Here is a 19048-nt window from a genome sequence, read left to right as displayed (position 1 = left end):
TCCTGCCATACTCCTACTATTCCTTGCATGCTTCCACCTGCTTCTCCATTTTATACATCTTTGTCTTCAGCCAGAATGCTTGTTGATTCTATGCTCAGAGTAAATCAGTTTGGAACCAATTCCTGTTTCAGAAGTAGTGTTTTCTCTGTCAAGTGTCTATAACTTATTTCTCCTATTGAAAGTTCTTTGTTCCTGGATGCTTAGATAACTTTACTTGCAGTGTCAAATTCTGTTCATTTTAAGAATGATTTGTGTTATAGGATATGCTGAATCAGTTTCTTGCTGATTTCCCAGTGATAGTGTGGAAATTTCTATGAGTGAGAATTGTAAAATATTTTTATGAGGTAGTAACAGTGGCTTTGTTGAAGACCAAGTTCTGGGAAAACAGTGTAGTATATTGGTACACCTTCTACTTTTTTTTTTTTTGGTCACTTTTCTATTATTTTTACTTATGCAAGCAGTGTTCTTTAAGCTGTCCTTCAGATGGTTTTGAATGGGCAGCTTCTGCAGGGTACTTCTCCATATCCTGCTGATGGGGTCCCAGGTCTTTGGCTTAGGTAGGAAATTGCCAGCTCCCATCCCTCGAAATGCATTAGAGATTGCTATTTCAAGAATGATCCTTTTGCCCATAGAATACTTTGTATCTGATATAATCAGGTGTGAGTTGCTGTTTAAATGATTCCAAGTCAGAGGCTCCTGTCCTGATTGCTACACATTACGATTCCAGATTGTTGATGTGTCACAATCTGTCTCCTTCTTCCTGCTGTTGTGGGTTCTATTGCCTCATATTATGACGATATCACTCCAAATGGTACTTATAATTATTACTTGATCATCTAGCCCTTTGGCTCAGCATGCAGTAAGCAGTAGCCCCCATGATATACTTGATGCATTGATTCTGTTCTGCCTTCTCCTTTAATTAACTAACACGTTTCTGATAAGTGTGCTGGAGATTGGAGGGAAGTTTTTAGACAGGAATCTCCAGTCTGACTTTACCTTATCTGTTCAGACACCAGCTGGTCGAGATGAGAGTCGAGAAGATAAAACCACTATCAAATGTGAGACTTCTCCTCCTTCTTCACCCAGGAGCCTGAGGCTGGAGAAACTTGGACATCCTGCTTTTAGTCAAGAGGAAGGCAAGAGGTACATATGCCTGGGGAGGGAAGAGATGCATTCTGTCAGTTATAGGTTGTCAGATATACTCAACTATACTAGGTGAAAAGGCAGATTACATATTTTACAAAAACATCTCTAAAAGCTTCTTGAATAATGTAACTAATACTAATTGTTCCTCCTGTGTTGAGGACTGGGAGAAGAATAATAACTAATGTGCTTTGTGGACTGCAAGATTGATGGTACATCACTGGAACATTAGTACTAACCAGTGATATATGGAAATGTCCCCATAAAATAGACTGAAGCTGAGTAGATAGGCAAATGCTAATTTTCTTTTCATAATTATTCTTTGCCTCTTGGCTGTAATCTTGATTGCCACACATGAAGACAGTTTAAGATATAGATATTGGATCATCTACTGGCTGCTGATGAAACAAAAGGTGCAAGTAATAGTATTCTTATGCAATTATTAAGAAGAAAGAGGTATTAGGTATTAAGAAGAAAGGGGTATCAACAGCTGCTGATTTCCGAAATTTAGTCTTTTCACTTCCCTTTGCTTTGCTTCAGTTTGTTTTCTAATCATGCTTTTCCCTGCCACAGTGGTAAGTAGTTGAGGTGAGGAAGATGGATAGAAAATCTGTTCATAAAAATCTTATTATATAACATTCTGTGGGTGATCAGTCTGTAACAGAAAATCTTGGGGTTCCTTTCTGGGTTTAAATTATTCTAACTATATTCTTTGCATCTGAAAGAATTATGGAGCTGTTAATCTTCCACAGAACAAATTTCAAATGTATGTCTCAGTTGGGTTTTCTCTAGATGTTTTGCACAATATTGATGCTAGCTGCTGCCCTCCCTCACAAACAGAGGTTAGCTGGATATGGTATTCTGAGAAAAACAAGAGTCTTTTGAAAATAGAGAGAGAGAGAGAGAGAGAGGGAAATGAGACTGATCCCAAGAGGAGAATGGACCTTAACTTCACTATAATGAGATCATGAACTTTTCCTTCACATCCTTTAGTTCTCTGGAGGATCAAGCAAGTAACCCCAGCAGCAGTAATAGCAGCCAGGATTCACTGCATAAAGGCTCCAAGAGGAAAGGCATCAAATCTTCTATTGGGCGCTTGTTTGGAAAGAAAGAAAAGGGGCGCTTAATCCAACTGAGCAGAGAAGGCACTACTGGGCAAGGTAATTGATTCTGTTCACCTTTTCTAAGTGAAGAAATCCCACAAATTTCTTGGGCAGTTGACCATTTAGCACATAGGGCTGTCTTTCTATGTAATTGGAAGAGCAGAAAATAATATGATGGGAACAATAAAAACAGCACTCACAATGCCAGTTAAATCTCAGTTTCCCTCAGTTTTACATATACCTGGATTATCTTTCCATTTGATTCAGTTGTTGAACATTTAATAAAATATAATAGCTGTAGAAGTGCATCAAAGGCATTAAAAAGAAATAATACAGAGTTGCAAAATGTATGTTGATTATATTCCACTAAAATCAATAAATGTTAGCTATTGGCCTATCAATATGATTGCAATAATGGTGTTTTCTAAAGAGGATTTTGAACTGTGAATTGTCAGAAGCAGTGGACGAAGTTAATGGCTTGATCACATAGAACTCTTGGATGCATAGGGAGCAGCAGAGCTGGAAGGTACAATAGCAGAAGCAAGGGAATTTGCCAAAGGATGCACTTGCTTCATTCAACCTTTTTATCAGGATGGAAGAGGCCATTTACATCAATGAGTCCAATCCCTTGCTCAGTGCAGGAATCCAAATTAAAGCATCCCCAAATAGTTACCTAGTCTCTGTCTGACCTTCTGAACTGAACAAATGCCTAACACCCTTCTGGATAATTGATTCCATTGCTGACTTCTAGACTGAAGTGTCAGAAATGCAAAAAATTGGTCACCTTTTTTTAACATACAGTATTAGAAGGTGAGCACTAAGCTTATCTTATTTATAATTTATATATAAATTATATATATATATATCTAAATTATATATCTAAATTATATATATATATCTAAATTATTATAATCTCGTATTTATAATTATAATCTATCTTTCTATTTGCCTAAATTGGCACATATTATTGTGAGCAAGAATTACTGGATGAGATCACTGGTGGAGGGTTGAAAAGTTTTGAAGCAAAGGACTAAGAGTATAAACATTTGCAAAAGCATGCCATGGTTTAGCAATCAGTGAGAATGACGATTGAGCATGGTGTCACAATCGTCTACAAAAGATTGCAAGAATAGGAAAGAAGGTCCTGGGGATCCTGTTTATTTTTGTCTGTGTGCATCATTTTATTTCAGCTACTTTCAAGAAATGGGAATGGAACAATAGTGCCTGATGGTAGTCTAATTAGGCACTGGTAAATACAGTGGAGGCAGGGAGTCATAGACCTGGATATTGAACGTAACAATTTAATGGAAACCATGGGAAGGCGCAGAAGCAGAAGTGGAAAGTTCTGGATGGACAGGAATGTGAAAAACAAATTTAAGGAAGAAAGGACCTTAGCTGGGAAGAAACTGTGGATTAAAATAGGGCCACAATAAAACAGTGGTTACTAATGTACATGAGGAAAGTGAACATTGGATGAGGATGAGAGATAATTTTATAATTGTATATAATATTTAAGAATCAGTGTATTGCCTTGGTACTCTAAAAAGAATCTCTTAAAGCCTGTACTGTTGGACTCTCATTATGTATACTGTGAAATATCAAACCTTCAAATTTAAATTGAGCTAAGTAGAGTTTGTCTACTATTGCAGATTGTTGAATTACTGAATTTAAATTTCTTGATATCAAATTGGATGCAACAGCTGAGAACATTTGCATCAAATTATTTGCTGAGTAGGCAAAAATAGTTTCAACTTTTGAGGCTTTTTAAAATAGTACTACTTTTATATATTAAAATAGTACTACTTTTATATACTACTCTAATTCTTCATCTGTTATGTTTCATAGTTTTGCTAACAGATTCAGAGATGAACATACAGGACTCTCTTGGTCTTGGCAAGCTAGGAGCACAAGCAGAAAAAGACCGACGGCTCAAAAAAAAGTGAGGACAGTTTTAATGACTGTCTTAGTAATTATTGTAGCAATTATTGTAACTTTATGTCTTGATTTTGGTACACTCTTAAGAAAATTGTGGCTTACTGTAGAATATTTGGGGGATATTTTAGCACAAACTCTCACATTGACTGGATTGAATTATCATCCTAAAATAAGCTCATTTCTTTTTCTGAAAGAAATTGTGAGAAAAGCTTGCTTAACTGCTTTGTGAGAACTAATAGAGGTGAATATGTGTAGCTCAGGGTTGAACTGTGGAGTCCTTGGGGTTCTCTGAGCTTGGTTCTTTTCTTGGAAATGTTTCATTACCCGGCTAGGTAACATCTTCAGTGCATTCTGTTATCTTCTTCTGAAGAAATACTTGATAACATTTTCAAGTTTCTTAAAGAAACAGATTAAGAGAACAGCTACTTTAACTAGAGAGATGGAGATATTCATGGAGGGCAGCTTAACAAAAAAAAAAAGAAGAGGAAACTCTAAAGCTTCATGATTCCTGTCTTTCAAGTGCTATCTTCTCTTTACTGAAACTATTCTAAAAGGATTAGCACAGTTTTTGAGAATAGACTTGCCTGTCACTATCTGGGCAGGTGATCAAGACATACCTCTTTCAAAATCTCCCTAAGAGCGCATTCAGCTAAAACAAAACCTGGATTACATGTCTTTCCCCAGATTTTTATGACCAATGGTCAAGTATCACATTTGGCACCCACTCACTTCCTAGAATATGATAATTCTTTATATACAGGAAGCTGACTCTGGTTCTGATACTAAAGACCACCATTCCACACACATTATATGTAACTCTATAGCTGCTACCTTCCAACTAAGACAAAGGCAAAAGGATTTTTAACTCCCTTTTGCCAAGGAATAGAAGCCAGTTTTCTTTTTATGCACCCTAGCTGCTCATTCTTGTGTCTTATGCCAAAGCACATATGGCATTGAACAGCTGAGATGTGTGAAGGAGGGATGTTGCCAAAATGTCTATCAGTATTTATACTAGAAAGCTGTTGCTAGCTATTCCAGTTTTGCTTAGCAAACTCAAAATATATGATCAGGGTACAATAATAGCTAATTATTAAATAATAGCTAATAATAATAGCCAGCTGGGTGACTTTGGGCCAGTCACTCTCTATCAGCCCAACTCACCTCACAGGGTTGTTGTGGGAAAAATAGGAGAAGGAAGGAGTATTAGGTATATTCGCCACCTTGAGTTATTTATAAAAATAATAAAGGCAGGATAAAAAAAAATGTAAAAAAAAAAACCAAATGGTATTGCATATTGCATACTTTCCTGCTGCCACATTCTGTGGGATAGCTTGCTAAATCTGCTATCAACTGTTTAAATATAATTTCAGTTTTGGGTTTTTGTTTGTTTTTCTGGAGGAGTGCACAGCTAGCAAGAATTGTTGTATTACTGCTTCCTTTTCCAGACATGAACTTTTGGAAGATGCTAGAAGAAAGGGTATTCCTTTTGCTCAGTGGGATGGCCCAACTGTGGTCTCCTGGTTGGAGGTAAGCTTCCTTTAGCTATTCAGTTTGATTAATCATGTTTGGCAGGTAGCCTGAGTTCTTAGTGGATAGATATTTTTGGAAACTGCTATTTCATATCTTGACTGAAGGCAAATGAAGATGTTTTGGGGAAGTATTTGCAAATAGAAGTTACATTTTACACATTCATAGTGTGAGGACCTGAAGCTTTATCATCATTCTGAACTGACTTTGCAATATAATCACACGCCCAGTTCTTTTTGCTGTGCTGTTGCAAAATGGGGAAGATGGGCGGCATATGAATTTAATAAACAAACAAACAGATAATAAAATCATTGCACTATCTTTGTGGTTTTTAATCCACCTGGGATCATTTTCTAAGCAGAGAAGTGTGACTGTGTGTAATAGCAGTAAAAGTGAGCAGGCAAGTTATGGAAGGTTTTGCCTACTCTCTGCCCCAAGGGTCAACTGAAGATAATCACCTTTCTCAAGTTTGAAATATATGCAGATATATATAATCTCACAAACTTTAAACTGTACTAATAAGAGAACTATTTTTCTGCTTAGATCCTGTCATATTTAAATAAAAACATTGAAAATATTACATAAATGTAAAGCTTAAATACTTTTTCAGCATTTTTGTTTTGACAAAAAAGCCCCAACCTTTAATAATTCACCATAATGTATTTTATACCATGAAATGTGGAGATGATAGAAGTATACAGCATTGTTATAAGAAACCAAAGAAGTTAATATAGTCAGTACAAATCTCATCTTTCATTGCTTTTGTTCACTGTAAATTCTTAGTATGTGAATCTGTTACACATGTGCGGGTTGGAAACGCAGACTCATCTCTGGCCTTTTATGTTGTAGCTTTGGGTGGGCATGCCTGCCTGGTATGTTGCAGCTTGCAGAGCTAATGTGAAAAGTGGTGCGATCATGTCTGCCTTGTCAGATACAGAGATCCAGAGGGAAATTGGAATTAGTAATGCTCTTCACAGGTTAAAACTGCGCTTGGCAATTCAGGAAATGGTATCACTCACAAGCCCTTCTGCTCCACCCACCTCCAGAACAGTAAGCACTTCATCTTGGGTTCTTGGGATTTATAAATTGGGCTTCCTTTCCATATTTAATGCTAAGAACTTGTATTTGAAGGGATGTAAACCACACACATAGCCCTTTAGTCAGACTGAAGACTGCGGGTTCTAGCTAGAATTCTGATGAAAACTGGAATCCCCATATCCCTCAGAGAAAGTCAATTGTATCATATCCTTTCTGCCCCATTGTAATATATGCTTGTAAAATGAATGAGGGATACTGTGCCTTTTCCCTTTCTCTATGCTTTCCAAAAATCAATTCAAAATAGCTTTGTATGAAGTGCTGAATTATTGTTGTTATTCCCATTTGTAACTTGACTTTCTGGCAAACTTAAATGTGCATTTCTAGTAGCAATGACAGCTCTTCCTAGATGGGTTCGTTTTTGGTGAACAATGCTAGGTTGTTCCTGAAATGTAGTGATATACTTGCTTTGCATTCCTTGCTTGCTGTGTAAAAAATATTAATACTGTAGGCAGAAATATATGGAATAATATGTATTGAGATCCTTTCCCATACCTCCAGAATAGGCAGAGCAGGCAATAGAAAATTGAAGAAGCAGGCTAAAGCTGTAGGTCTTTTATTATGGAATTTCTAAAAGATGCTTCCTTCACTCCAGTGTGGCTTGGTACTACAACAGTCCAGGTTTACTACCTGGGAGAAAATACCTTATATTACAAAACCATAGTTAGTATTTGGCATGGGTGTCAACAGGGTGTGATGAAAGAAATCAAGATGGCAGACACCCCTGGTATTTGGATAGAAGACCATCAGGAAATCCAGGGGCTATAGACTATTGACACTGTGGAATAGTGCTAACTACTTCCATAATGTTATAAAAGAAAACAAGTTGTCTCCAGGAATTGAGTTCAACTCAAGGGAGCCTTTACTGTTTTTGACATTGCCACAGCCGTTGAATCTATGACAGCTATGCCCATGTAGCATTAGCTTGGAGTTGAAATGTTTTATTGAAAATTCCTTGCTTTCTTATTCATATGTGTCATATCTTCCCCGTAGTCATCTGGAAATGTCTGGGTTACTCATGAAGAAATGGAAACCATGGCTACTTCAACCAAAATGGTAATTTTTTTTTCTGTGTAAGAGAATTCTGCCATCTCACTGAAAGTGATAGGAAAATAATTTTGCCTCAGGTTAAAAGATAAGAATTCAACTATGACCAAGCAACTGAATTCTTTGTTTTGAATAAGAAGAATCTTTGAAGCACTATAAGGGAATCGTATCAATTGTTGCAAGCCATGTTGGGAAATCTCAGAACAGTTGGAAGATGGGGCATAATTGGCCAATAGGAACAAAAGAAACATGCTTACCTATCTGATATTTTTTCTTATTTAACTATTTGTGTGGACAGCATATCCTTAAATATCTAGCACATGCTTTTTGATGACTGTGTGTGGCATTTTATTTAAATCTGTTTGCAGCTCTGAGAACAGAGTGGTTTCTTGTAATAGAAAATGCAGCATATACATTTCTTTATAGATAAGCAAAGAAATATATTATTTGCCTATTGACACCATTCATCCAAATCAGCATTTGGGCAAAGACACTTATAAGACCACCACAGTTTGGCTACCCATTTTGATAGAACCTTAGGAATGGAAGCTATCAATTAACAGAGTTTTGAGTCTGTTTACTCAAGTTGTATAAGATATATAATGTATTGCTTAGGCCCACTTTCTACAACCTGTTTTCCATAAGATTTATTGAACTTCAACTCCCATAAGTCCCAGCCCCCACAGTTAACAAATGGAAGGCATGTGGTTAAGGATGGCTTGCTCAAACTTCAGCACATTCTTGAGAGATACAAAATGCCAACCACAGTGAGATCCTCTAAATCAGAAATAGTGAATAATGGGAGCCTCTGAAAGAATTTATCCTCTTGTAACCATGTTTATGTGAGAATGTTGTGATCATTTTGATGATAGGCAATGCCTCTGCTTTATTGGGGAAAAAAACAGACATTGTATGTGATACCTGACTTTACTTATTTTATTGACATGCTGCACTGTCACATTTAGGATACTGAGGAAGGCAGTTGGGCACAGGTGAGACCCTGGCATTATCTTGTGGTTTTTTTCCTCTGTACCTGGAAATACAAAGCTCTTTGGTTTCCAGAGAAATGGAGTTATGTACAAATATGAACCATATGATTATATCAGACTGTCCTTTTGAGCAGTTTCTCTAGATTCATTTAAGAACCTCTTAGAGAATAATGGAAACAAATGCAGATTACTTGAAAACCTTACTATACTTCCTTTCTGGTTACTATCAAATAGGGAAGGTAGTTATATTTCATTTAATAATAGCTAATTCCTTGTCAAGCCTTCAAAATATTTCACTAACTTCTATATGTTTAGGATATCAACATATAAAACCTGCTACATTGATTTTATTGATACTTTTCATTTAATTTTAGCATTACTTATTCCTAGCCAGATTCTCTACTCTTTCTGTTTCTCTATATAAACTGGGAAAATATCTGTAGTGTATTTTTTAACTTTCTTTAAAAAATCAGATACCTCTCTTGTTTGACCAGCAGAAGGTAAAGTTTAAAGAATTCTGTCAGGCATGAATAGGGAATAATTCTCCTTTCTTTTCAGTTTTTGATTCCTTGCAACTGAAAACTTTGACAGCTGACAGGATAGAGCTATAAGATCTTCTGAACCAAGCATTTCAGTGAAAACTCAGTAGCTTACTTTACCTATTAATTCAGTGGTTAGCATGTAACAAATCCTATTTTATTGTGTCTTCAGACTCAAATAAGATTAATAATCATATAAAAGTATCCCTGAAGATAAGTTCAGTATTATAAAACTATGCAGTGTATTTATTCCTAAGGTGCTGAAAACAGAATACAAATGCTTTATTTGTGTTTAAGGTTTCTCAACTATGGCATACTTATATTGCAGCATACATTGTACATGGTGCATAATACTCAGGCAGTCGATTTGAGACCTTGTTACAAATGTCAGATGTATGTCATCCTGTCACATGTTGAAAAATGTGTTTGAAGCTGTATAATTCAGATGTTGCAAATCATCTCAAACCTACTGAAAAAGGTCCTGAATCATTTTTAGGCTATTATATCACTCTTATCTCTGTGGCACAACTCACTAGTATATATCATTAGGAATTTTATATCTAAGATATAAGAGTTCCATATCTCTGGGAGATTTTCTATACTAAAATGTTCTAACTCCAATCTGTAGGCCATCCAGTCAGGATTCTGTCTGTATTGCTAATAGGTACTTATATGTACTGTATGTTGCTTTGCTTTTTTTCTTTTTTAAACCTTCACAGACTCTGGCTTATGGGGACATGAACCATGAGTGGATAGGGAATGAATGGCTTCCTAGTCTAGGTCTCCCACAGTATCGCAGTTACTTCATGGAATGTCTTGTGGATGCACGAATGTTGGATCATCTGACTAAGAAAGACCTTCGAGTACACCTGAAGATGGTAGACAGTTTCCATCGGTGAGCAAGTTTTCTTGGGACGTAAGCTGAAGTACTCTTGCAACCACCTTAAATTCCTATAGTCAAAGGGGGTGTAATTTTTTTCAAGTGAAGGCCACATTTGGTTCTGGAGAAATATAACAGGCCCACACTCCAAAAAGAAGTGAAGCCTGGACAGAAACCAAAGCTGATTTCATGTTATTTAACAGGGCTGTGCAATGCTTTGGATTCAAAGGCAAAAAGGGCCTTTGGATGCAAACATAGCAATTGTCTGAAACTCGTTAAATCAAACATATCTTTCTCAGATTCCCACTTCAGCTCCAGAAGGCAACCATGGGGAAAAAAATGAAGCTGCTTCAAGTAGTTGCATAAAGATGCTCCATGAGTGCAGCTGCATGCTCCAGAGCACCTTTTTGCCTTTGAATCTGAAGCACTGAGTGCCTTGATTTTTACATTTAAATTATTTAAATGCAATTAATACTATTTCTCTGCAGTTATATGTTTAATAGTTATCCTGATTTATCATATTGAAAGTTAGTATAATTAAACATTTGCAAACAAATATTAAATGTCTCTGAGGCCCATATCCTAAATATGATTTGATTTAATTTAATTAAACTTGAAATTTAATGGTTTTGATATAGTTACTCCCCATGTATTTAATAACTTTCTGCTTCTGTTACATTAAAAAAGCTACAATTTAGTGACAGCTTGTGGAGAGGCTCTGGAAGCTGCATTCCATGCTTTTGAGAATTGCATGTGACCCTAGAAGTTCAACTTGTACACTCTGGCTTTTATCAGTCCTTCCTTTGAATGAAGAGCAATAATGACAGGCATGGTAAGAGCTTTTTAGGCTGGGTAATAGCATATCCCATAAGTATTAAAACTCTCAGATTATAATACATTAAAGCCAAAAATCGGAAAATTGGATCAATAGGGTAGACAGTTTGATATTTTTGAAACAGTATCAAAAGTTGCTATGTATTTTTGCCATAGGCTAAAACACATATTCACATACACACCTCTTGAAAGTAAAAGTGGTTGGAAAATTGATATGCCTTGTTTTAAGTATTGCATTGTTGCAGAACAAGTCTCCAGTATGGGATTATGTGCCTGAAGAGACTGAACTATGATAGAAAGGAGCTGGAAAAGAGGCGGGAAGAAAGCCAGCATGAAATCAAAGGCAAGTAGCAATTTAGAAATGTATTCAAGGCAAGCTGTAAAACAGTCTATAATTCAGACTTTGAATTATAGTTTTTGAAGCTGCTTTTCCTTCCTATTTTTCTTTTTCAGCCAGAAAAGTCAAATCTGTTTACGAAGTACAGATCCTTGTTTAGTTGATGCTTACAAAATCAATTTTCCTAGTTGTAGAGAGTAGAAGTACTCCAGAGGCTTTCCAGTTACTGGCTTTTCAGCAGGATTTATTGTGCTTGAAACCTGTCACAGTTTTACCACTTTAATCATTTTATTTTATTGTATGTCGGTATTTTTCCAGTTGTTTTATACATCATGCTCACATGTCCTTGCAGGGAATTCTTGCTTTGATGGAAGGTTGAAGTCTTGGAGTATAGGTAACTCCCAAGTTTCCTTTACTAGAGAGTTGATCCAAGACACAATTCCTTGCTCTAGTTACAACTGAATTAACATGCTGAGGAAATGAAATAATGTTGATGTTATAGGCTTATTAACTAGGGTTGTGCAGAGGCTACTTGTTCCAGTTTAGGAGCCTAGTCCAAAGCTCTAGAAATGCCCTGATCCTGCCTGAATCACAACCAAGGTAGTTTATTTCAACTTCATAATCTGATCTGAGATGAGACTTGGAAAAATTTTCCCTGGTCTAACAAAACATAAATGGCATTAACTTATGGTTTTCACATAATGGAATGAAATTCTCACAGTGGGTTTTTTGAAATAATGACACTTGCTAAATTTAATCAAAAATAAAGAATAAGGCTATACTCTTTTAACCATTAATTAGTACATAAATGCCTGTTATTAGGGGGAGAATGTGATAAAATTTGCAATAGTTAGCCCTATGGGGGGCTAATTATCAACTAGATGTTGAGGGTTTTTGTGCAGAGCAAAGGCATGCTTATAAGGAATGATAATGTCTCTCTGAAAAACTGCAGGAATTGGTTGTTAGTGCTCTAAGTGGAAGTGGAAGGGATTAACCCACCAATCTTTCTGTAAAATAAATAAACAACTGCTCAGGTTGAGAAATTGAGCAGCAGTGATGTGGAGTGAATAGTAAAACTAAGTTCTTTCCACCCATTTGGGCAATCAAAGGAGACCTGAACAGAAGGATTACTCTGATTAGAAAACATTCCTATTATTTACTGAATCCAGTACTCCACATTTACCTATTTTTTAATACCTAATGTGACCTCTTTTTTCTGTTTGTTTTTTTGGCACTCAGTGGGTTCAAACTGGCTAAAAATAAAATAATTTAAATGAAAAAAAATGTTGGCATTATTAAAACCTCTGAATGAGGGACTTTTTGGGAGATTGAAACAGTGTAACTGAAGAATATAAAGTATAATGTATAGGTACATTATACCTATACATTATATATTATAAAGTATAACGTATTGATACCTAAAATATCTTACAATTTTGCTGCTTATGAGAGTACATTTTCTTACAAAAGAACATACCCAAACCCTTCATCCTTCATCAGAAGCTATCCTCCAAAACTCTTTTATAGTAGCAGCTGATAAGATTAACTCAATCATGCTGTTCTACATATGGAAAGCCTCACCAAAGATGCATGTCTGGCACCAACTTTAGTACTGTACTATGTCTGCAAAGTTAGTATCATCTAAGCAAAGTTATTTATTTCCTTAGGTATTATGGCATATTGTAAATATTCTTTATTGTATTTTGTTGTTTTCTGTTTTTACTGACTTCGCTGATTTTATAGCTGCTGCTTATGTTATTTCATACTGTTAATTTGTTGAATTTTACTGTATTTGTTTTCATTGTGTTCATTTATATTCACTGGGTAGTTACCATATGTCTGGAGCACTTCTGTTCCATTTGCCACATCTTCTTTCTGGACTGTCTTCCAGATAGAGATTTAAACATAGATTTTTGGTGTATAAATAAACACATATTTCTCTAACATTTTACAGTGGGGCTTATTTCCCCAGAAACAATATTAGAAGAATATTATGAATCAGTTACACAAGACAAACTATTTTTAGACAGTACATCCATATTTTATTCTTTTTATGTCATGGACAGCTCATAAAGACACAAGCATTCTCCATGGTAATTTCATTTAAATATGTAATTTCAATGTCTTCTAGATGTGTTGGTCTGGACCAATGATCAAGTAATTCACTGGATTCAATCCATTGGGCTTAGAGAATATGCCAACAACATCATTGAAAGTGGAGTCCATGGTGCCCTTATTGCTTTGGATGAAAATTTTGATTATAATAGTCTGGCACTTATTTTACAAATTCCCACTCAGAATACTCAGGTAGGAAAAAACATTTTACACCACAAAGTTGATGGTTATTTCTCATGTCATTAATGGACCTTCTAAGATTATGAAAAAACATCTTCCATGAACACTGTTAAATTAAACAGGAATGATACAAATGATAAAGTTTCCTTTGATGTATTATAAGCTATTCTTCATCTTAAGGGAAGCCAGAGTCTAGGAGACTGAAAGCTTATCTTATCTGTTTATTCCAAATCTGTCTATGAAATCCTTCCTCTGTATCCCCATTCCGTTATGAGAGCTGAACAGAGTCCTGATTTTCAGAGGTAGAATTTTAAGATATGGTTGCATGCACCTTTTTTTAAACACTTCCCAAAGGCATTTATATTGTTATTTTTAAAGACAGAATGCTGGACTAGATGGAGGCAATTTATTTGTCTAGGCCAGGAGTGGCAAGCTTCTGGTTTGTGAGATCTAATTTATTTGCTAGAACACTAAGTTCCACCAGCAGGAGAAATGAAACAAAAAATGGGTGAGTGGAATCAAATGCAGTAAAAACACTCTGGTTGGAGCTGGTAATCTCCCATAACTGCTGAGCTATATACTAGAGTTATGCAAATAAATAAATAGAAATCTACTTCTGTGTTACAAGGAAAATCTTGTGGTCTACCAGAAGGCATAAAGAGATCTACTAGTATAAATACCAATTTATCTTCTTCTTTGGTTCTGTTAGTGAACAGTTTGCATTAGTAGTTTTATTTGGCTAGATTGCTACTATTACATTATTTGATATTATTTACAGGCACGGCAGGTGATGGAGAGAGAATTCAACAATCTTCTTGCCTTGGGTACTGACAGACGACTTGATGATGTGAGTATGAAGTACTTAGTAAAGCATGATGGGAATTTAAGAAATATTGTGCTCATACTATTAGCTAGGAAACTGATGAAGCAACTGGAGTTCTGGAAATGGGACTGGTATTGTAGTTGTCTTCTGGGAGGTTAACTGTGATGCTCAATTTATATGGAGGAAAAGTAGAAGTAGGAGTTGCTATACCACTTCCACATTGCAAACATGCATGGGGTGAGAGAGGTATTATAAAATTTGGTGCTGGGGCAAGAATTGAGACAGATGCCATCTCATTTCTTGAGGGAGATTGGCAGAACATATGCTATTTTCTCTTCTTTTAGATCTGCAAGGGAGGATTGCTTGTCAAAAACAAACAATTCTAGCAACCTTTTTCTTTATAAAATGCAGATATAACAACCCTGTGTGGATCTTCTAATTTTAGGTTAACTTAAACCTTTTCAGCTGAACAGAGCTAGCCTAAGATCTAAGAAATCACATAATTTTACATATGTATAATTAATTCTACAAAAAATTTCTATAGACAAAATTTCATTTTGTGGACTATGGAATCAACTTCTGAAAAGTAGTAAGAACTGTGTTTCAAACTCCTCTGGGCAAAGATTTGAAGATCAATTATTTTGGACATACTATTGTCTTCAGTTGGGATCTTTTAGACTGCCTTAATCATTATTGTCCTTGTTAATATGATGCTGTCCAACTTTTATAACAGAGGCAGGTTCCACATGCAGATAGAGTATTGCTTCACCATTTGTCTTCCATTTTCATTACAGGTAGTCCTCGAGTTATGACCATTTGTTCAGTGACCATTTGAAGTTATGATGGTGCTGAACGAAGGGACTTACGACCGGTCCTCAAAGTTCCGGCCATTGTAGTGCCCCTGCAGTCACGTGAACAAAATTTGGCTGCTTGGCAACCAGCTTGCACTGACGATCTGTTGCAGCATCCCGTGGTCATGTGATCGCAATTTGTGACCTTCCCTGCCTGCTTCCCACAAGCAAAATCAATGGGGAAACCAGTGGAGAAGGTTGCAAGTTGCTCGGGTTAAGTCTCTTCCCCCAACCTGGCTTTCTTTGTTTGCAAGCACCATACCCTCCTTCCCTCCCTTTGCTCACATGCACTCAGTGCCCTCTTTCCCCAGCTTTCCTGCATTCACACACACCCTGCACCCTCTTTCCCTAGCTTCCCTGTGCTTGCACACACCCTGCGGTCTCTTTCTCTGGCCTTCCTGCACTCACACACATGAACTCACACACCCAGCACCCTCTTTCCCTGGCCTCCCTGCACTCACATGCATCCTGCACCCTTCTTCCCCAGCCTTCCTGAGCTCCTGCTGCACTGCAGGACCTCCCTTCCCCAATTCACACACTGCCTGCACTGGGCCTCCCAGGGCCTCCCCCACCTACCTGTGGCACCCCCACACTCCTTATCTGGGACTCCCTATGCTTCCTGCTTAATGACCTGCATGTCTTGGGTTACAAGGACAACTGGGACTGCCTGGATTGCTGTTGCTAAGTGATGCAGTCATGTGACATCGTGCTTTATGACTGCATCACTTAGTGATGGCAATCCTGGTCCCAATTGCAGTTGTTACTTGAGGACTACTTGTATTGCCACTGCAAGTGATAGTAGTGGCAAGTTGTGTTGACAGACTTTTTGCCATTTTTCATTCACCATCATGATCCAGAAGACATCATTCTAAGGCATAGGGTTGCTAGATGTGACTATGGTCTTTAATCTACCCATATATTCATGTATACTGTGAATAATATTTGGAGAAATTTCTGCCTTTTTTCTAGTAGGATGAGAGAAAAAATTCAAAAGTTTTCTCAAAAAGAAAAATAAGTTTTCTGAGAAATTTGAGCTCAATTCTACTTTGAACACATGAATCCAGTTCCAGTGATTACAGGCTTTTCCTAATCTTTGATCTCCCTCTGGAGGTTGTATAGGCCTACATGGTTACTCTGTGTGATATGTTATGTAAGTATCCTTTTCTGTATAGGGTGAAGACAAGACTTTTCGGCGAACTCCTTCTTGGCGAAAGCGCTTCCGCCCTCGAGACTTTCATAGCATCACTATGGTTAGTGGGTCAGCAGAGACACTTCCAGCAGGGTTCCGAGTGACCTCTTTGGTGCCCCTGCCTCCTCCTTCAGCCCCACCGAAGAAAATGCCACCAGAAGGTAAGATGAAACTCTACTATTATTTATGAGAGATGATAACACCATTCTAAAAAGTCAGGTGACTCTCTGGATCCTGCACAGTGCGCATGGTGTGTTCCCTGCTGACATGAAGCCCAGTGCTCTGTTCTTTTAAGTAGCAACCTAACTACTAAATGAGTATCTTGCATGGGATTCTTATAAAAAAATATTCAAGCCTTTCTTTGAATTCCTTGAACCTGATATTGATGTAGCAGAGGTTTGACATAGACAAAAAGAATAATTAATATTCACTGAAGTAACACATATCTGAATTCCACACAGAGCATTTGCTTAGTTGCCTTAATCTGGATTAAGGAAAGAACAAAGAAGCTAATTATTTTAAGTCTATTGATAATTTCTAATACAAAACTTGTATTTACTGGTTAGTTGCTAATATAAAACTGTTATATTTGTTGGTTAGTTTTTAACTTATCTGGAAGAAAGGAACTGAACCTTTGAAATTAAAATATAGTATAAGTGTTTGGATTCCAAAACAATTTTACAAAGTGGATGCCCACATCCACCCTCATAAACTGTAGCAATTCATTTCACTACATTTCAGGTTTATTAATAGCATCCTCTTGTTGCTCAGATTTCATTCCAATAGAAGAGAATATATTTAGCTTAGAGTTGAACTGTGGAGTCCTTGGTGCTCTCTGAGCTTGGTTGTTTGCTTGAAGACGTTTCATTACCTGACTAGGTAACATCATCAGTGCTAGACTGTGCTGATGATGTTACCTAGTCTACCTATTTACCTAGATTAGCACTGATGATGTTACCTAGTTGGGTAATGAAATGTCTGCAAGCAGACAACCAAGCTTAGATTTCATTTGTTCATTCACTGTTTTAAAATCATTCTCTGTTACCATATCCTAAAGCCATATGTTGGTGAGGCCAGGATTCTGTGTTTTATGTCCTTTAAGAGCATTGGTTAGTAATTTATTAAGTAAAATGTAATAACTGCTGAAACAAAAGCACCTAAATTCTGAGATCCACAATGAGCCAATATAGGCAGTCATCAACAGGCAACCAGAGTTTAATAATGAGCTTTGCATGAGAGCTCACTGACCCCACTAATTGCATGCTTTTGTGTGTTGTTGCTAAATGGTTTGCAGTTGGTGTACCTGGGTCCCAAAGGCTGGAAACATCCACAGTTCGCACATATTCCTGCTGAAGTGCAGTTTCCAGTGGGAATTGGCCAAGGCTCCAGGTAAGTTTAGAAACATGGACAGAACAAGTACAGTCCTCATATTCCATAGAGGTTCCAGAAAATAATGGATGAAACCAGAACTTACTTGCAGTACCAAATTCAATTCTGTACCTTCAAGTTGCTAAACTCAGATCTTTTTTACCTATTACTGGGCATGGCTTAACCAGCTTTATCTTTTAATAATCTGTTTGGTCTATGTCTTCATGTTTAAGCAGGGTATAAACCAGTTCTCCCTACATTTAATTTTCAAGAGACAATGGTAAAAAAGCACTCTACCTCCAACCAAGCAATCTTGTTATATAACATGAGCCAGCAAAGAAATGAAAACAGTAACTGACTTTTTAGCTCCAGCTTCAATTTTTTCTCATTACTGAAATGGATAGAGTAATGTTGGACAGCAAACAGTAGAAAGTGTGGTTTAAAATGAGATTTTTCAGCTTTGATATGGATTCCTGCTCAGCTGTGAAGCTCTCTGAATGTCTCTGGATAAGCTGCTCCCCTGAGCTTCTTGAAAGAAATATAAAATAAACAAAGAAATTGTGAGTTGCCAATAGTATATGAGAAAACATTTTAGCTTAAATTATATACAGGAAACAATAGCCATAGAATGGCTATAACAACACCAATAACAATAGCAATGTCCTAGAATGAAGTATAATATAAACATTTCAAACCATATTTATTAAAAGGAAACTACTCAAAACCAGGTTAATAACTATGGCACTTGCAATGAAGACCCATTTTATGACAGATCAATTACCATCATTGAGCCTTTAGGCACTTCTTTCTATTCCAGATTATTGTGGATGTTTTCTCCACCCAGCAAGATACTGATCAGCTTGGTTACATGCTATAAGAGATGCAAGTGACTGAAAAGTCCACAAAATCTTAGTGGGTTATAATAACAAAGAAGAGGGAGCCTAAGGAATGTGCTGAATAGAGGCAGAGAAGGTCTCTATGGAAGTGAAGATGACAGCTGTTGGATAAAGATAGCAAACTTTATTCCTTCCTCCCCAAGGCAACATCAACACTGATATTGATGACAATGATAAAAACAGACTTGGCCCTGTTT

General features: G+C 36.8%; 1 protein-coding gene across 4 annotated transcripts in view; it reads left to right on the top strand.

The window, feature by feature from the left end:
* The window catches only part of PPFIA4 (PPFI scaffold protein A4), a 117901-nt gene that overhangs the window by 96810 nt on the left and 2043 nt on the right, over positions 1-19048 (top strand). For 3 of the 4 annotated variants that reach the window (XM_088153597.1, XM_088153598.1, XM_088153596.1), the window contains 12 exons: positions 1010-1143; positions 2137-2303; positions 4092-4185; positions 5627-5708; positions 6558-6758; positions 7797-7859; positions 10098-10273; positions 11338-11435; positions 13561-13736; positions 14503-14571; positions 16571-16748; positions 17882-17976. In XM_088153597.1, the coding sequence (XP_088009723.1) occupies positions 1010-1143; positions 2137-2303; positions 4092-4185; positions 5627-5708; positions 6558-6758; positions 7797-7859; positions 10098-10273; positions 11338-11435; positions 13561-13736; positions 14503-14571; positions 16571-16748; positions 17882-17940 (1497 nt within the window). In that variant the 3' untranslated portion in view covers positions 17941-17976. The remainder of the gene's footprint in view (positions 1-1009; positions 1144-2136; positions 2304-4091; positions 4186-5626; positions 5709-6557; positions 6759-7796; positions 7860-10097; positions 10274-11337; positions 11436-13560; positions 13737-14502; positions 14572-16570; positions 16749-17881; positions 17977-19048) is intronic. The other variant, XM_088153599.1, reaches the window with a different exon arrangement.

This window comes from Python bivittatus, unplaced genomic scaffold, assembly GCF_059951505.1.
Source record: "Python bivittatus isolate LINGU-HERP-01145 unplaced genomic scaffold, Pbiv_v1 ctg000700_np1212, whole genome shotgun sequence".
In the NCBI taxonomy this organism is placed as follows: Eukaryota; Metazoa; Chordata; class Lepidosauria; order Squamata; family Pythonidae; genus Python; species Python bivittatus.
The sequence above is the reverse complement of the archived record's forward strand: the minus strand, read 5'-3'. Positions and strand labels throughout refer to the sequence as shown.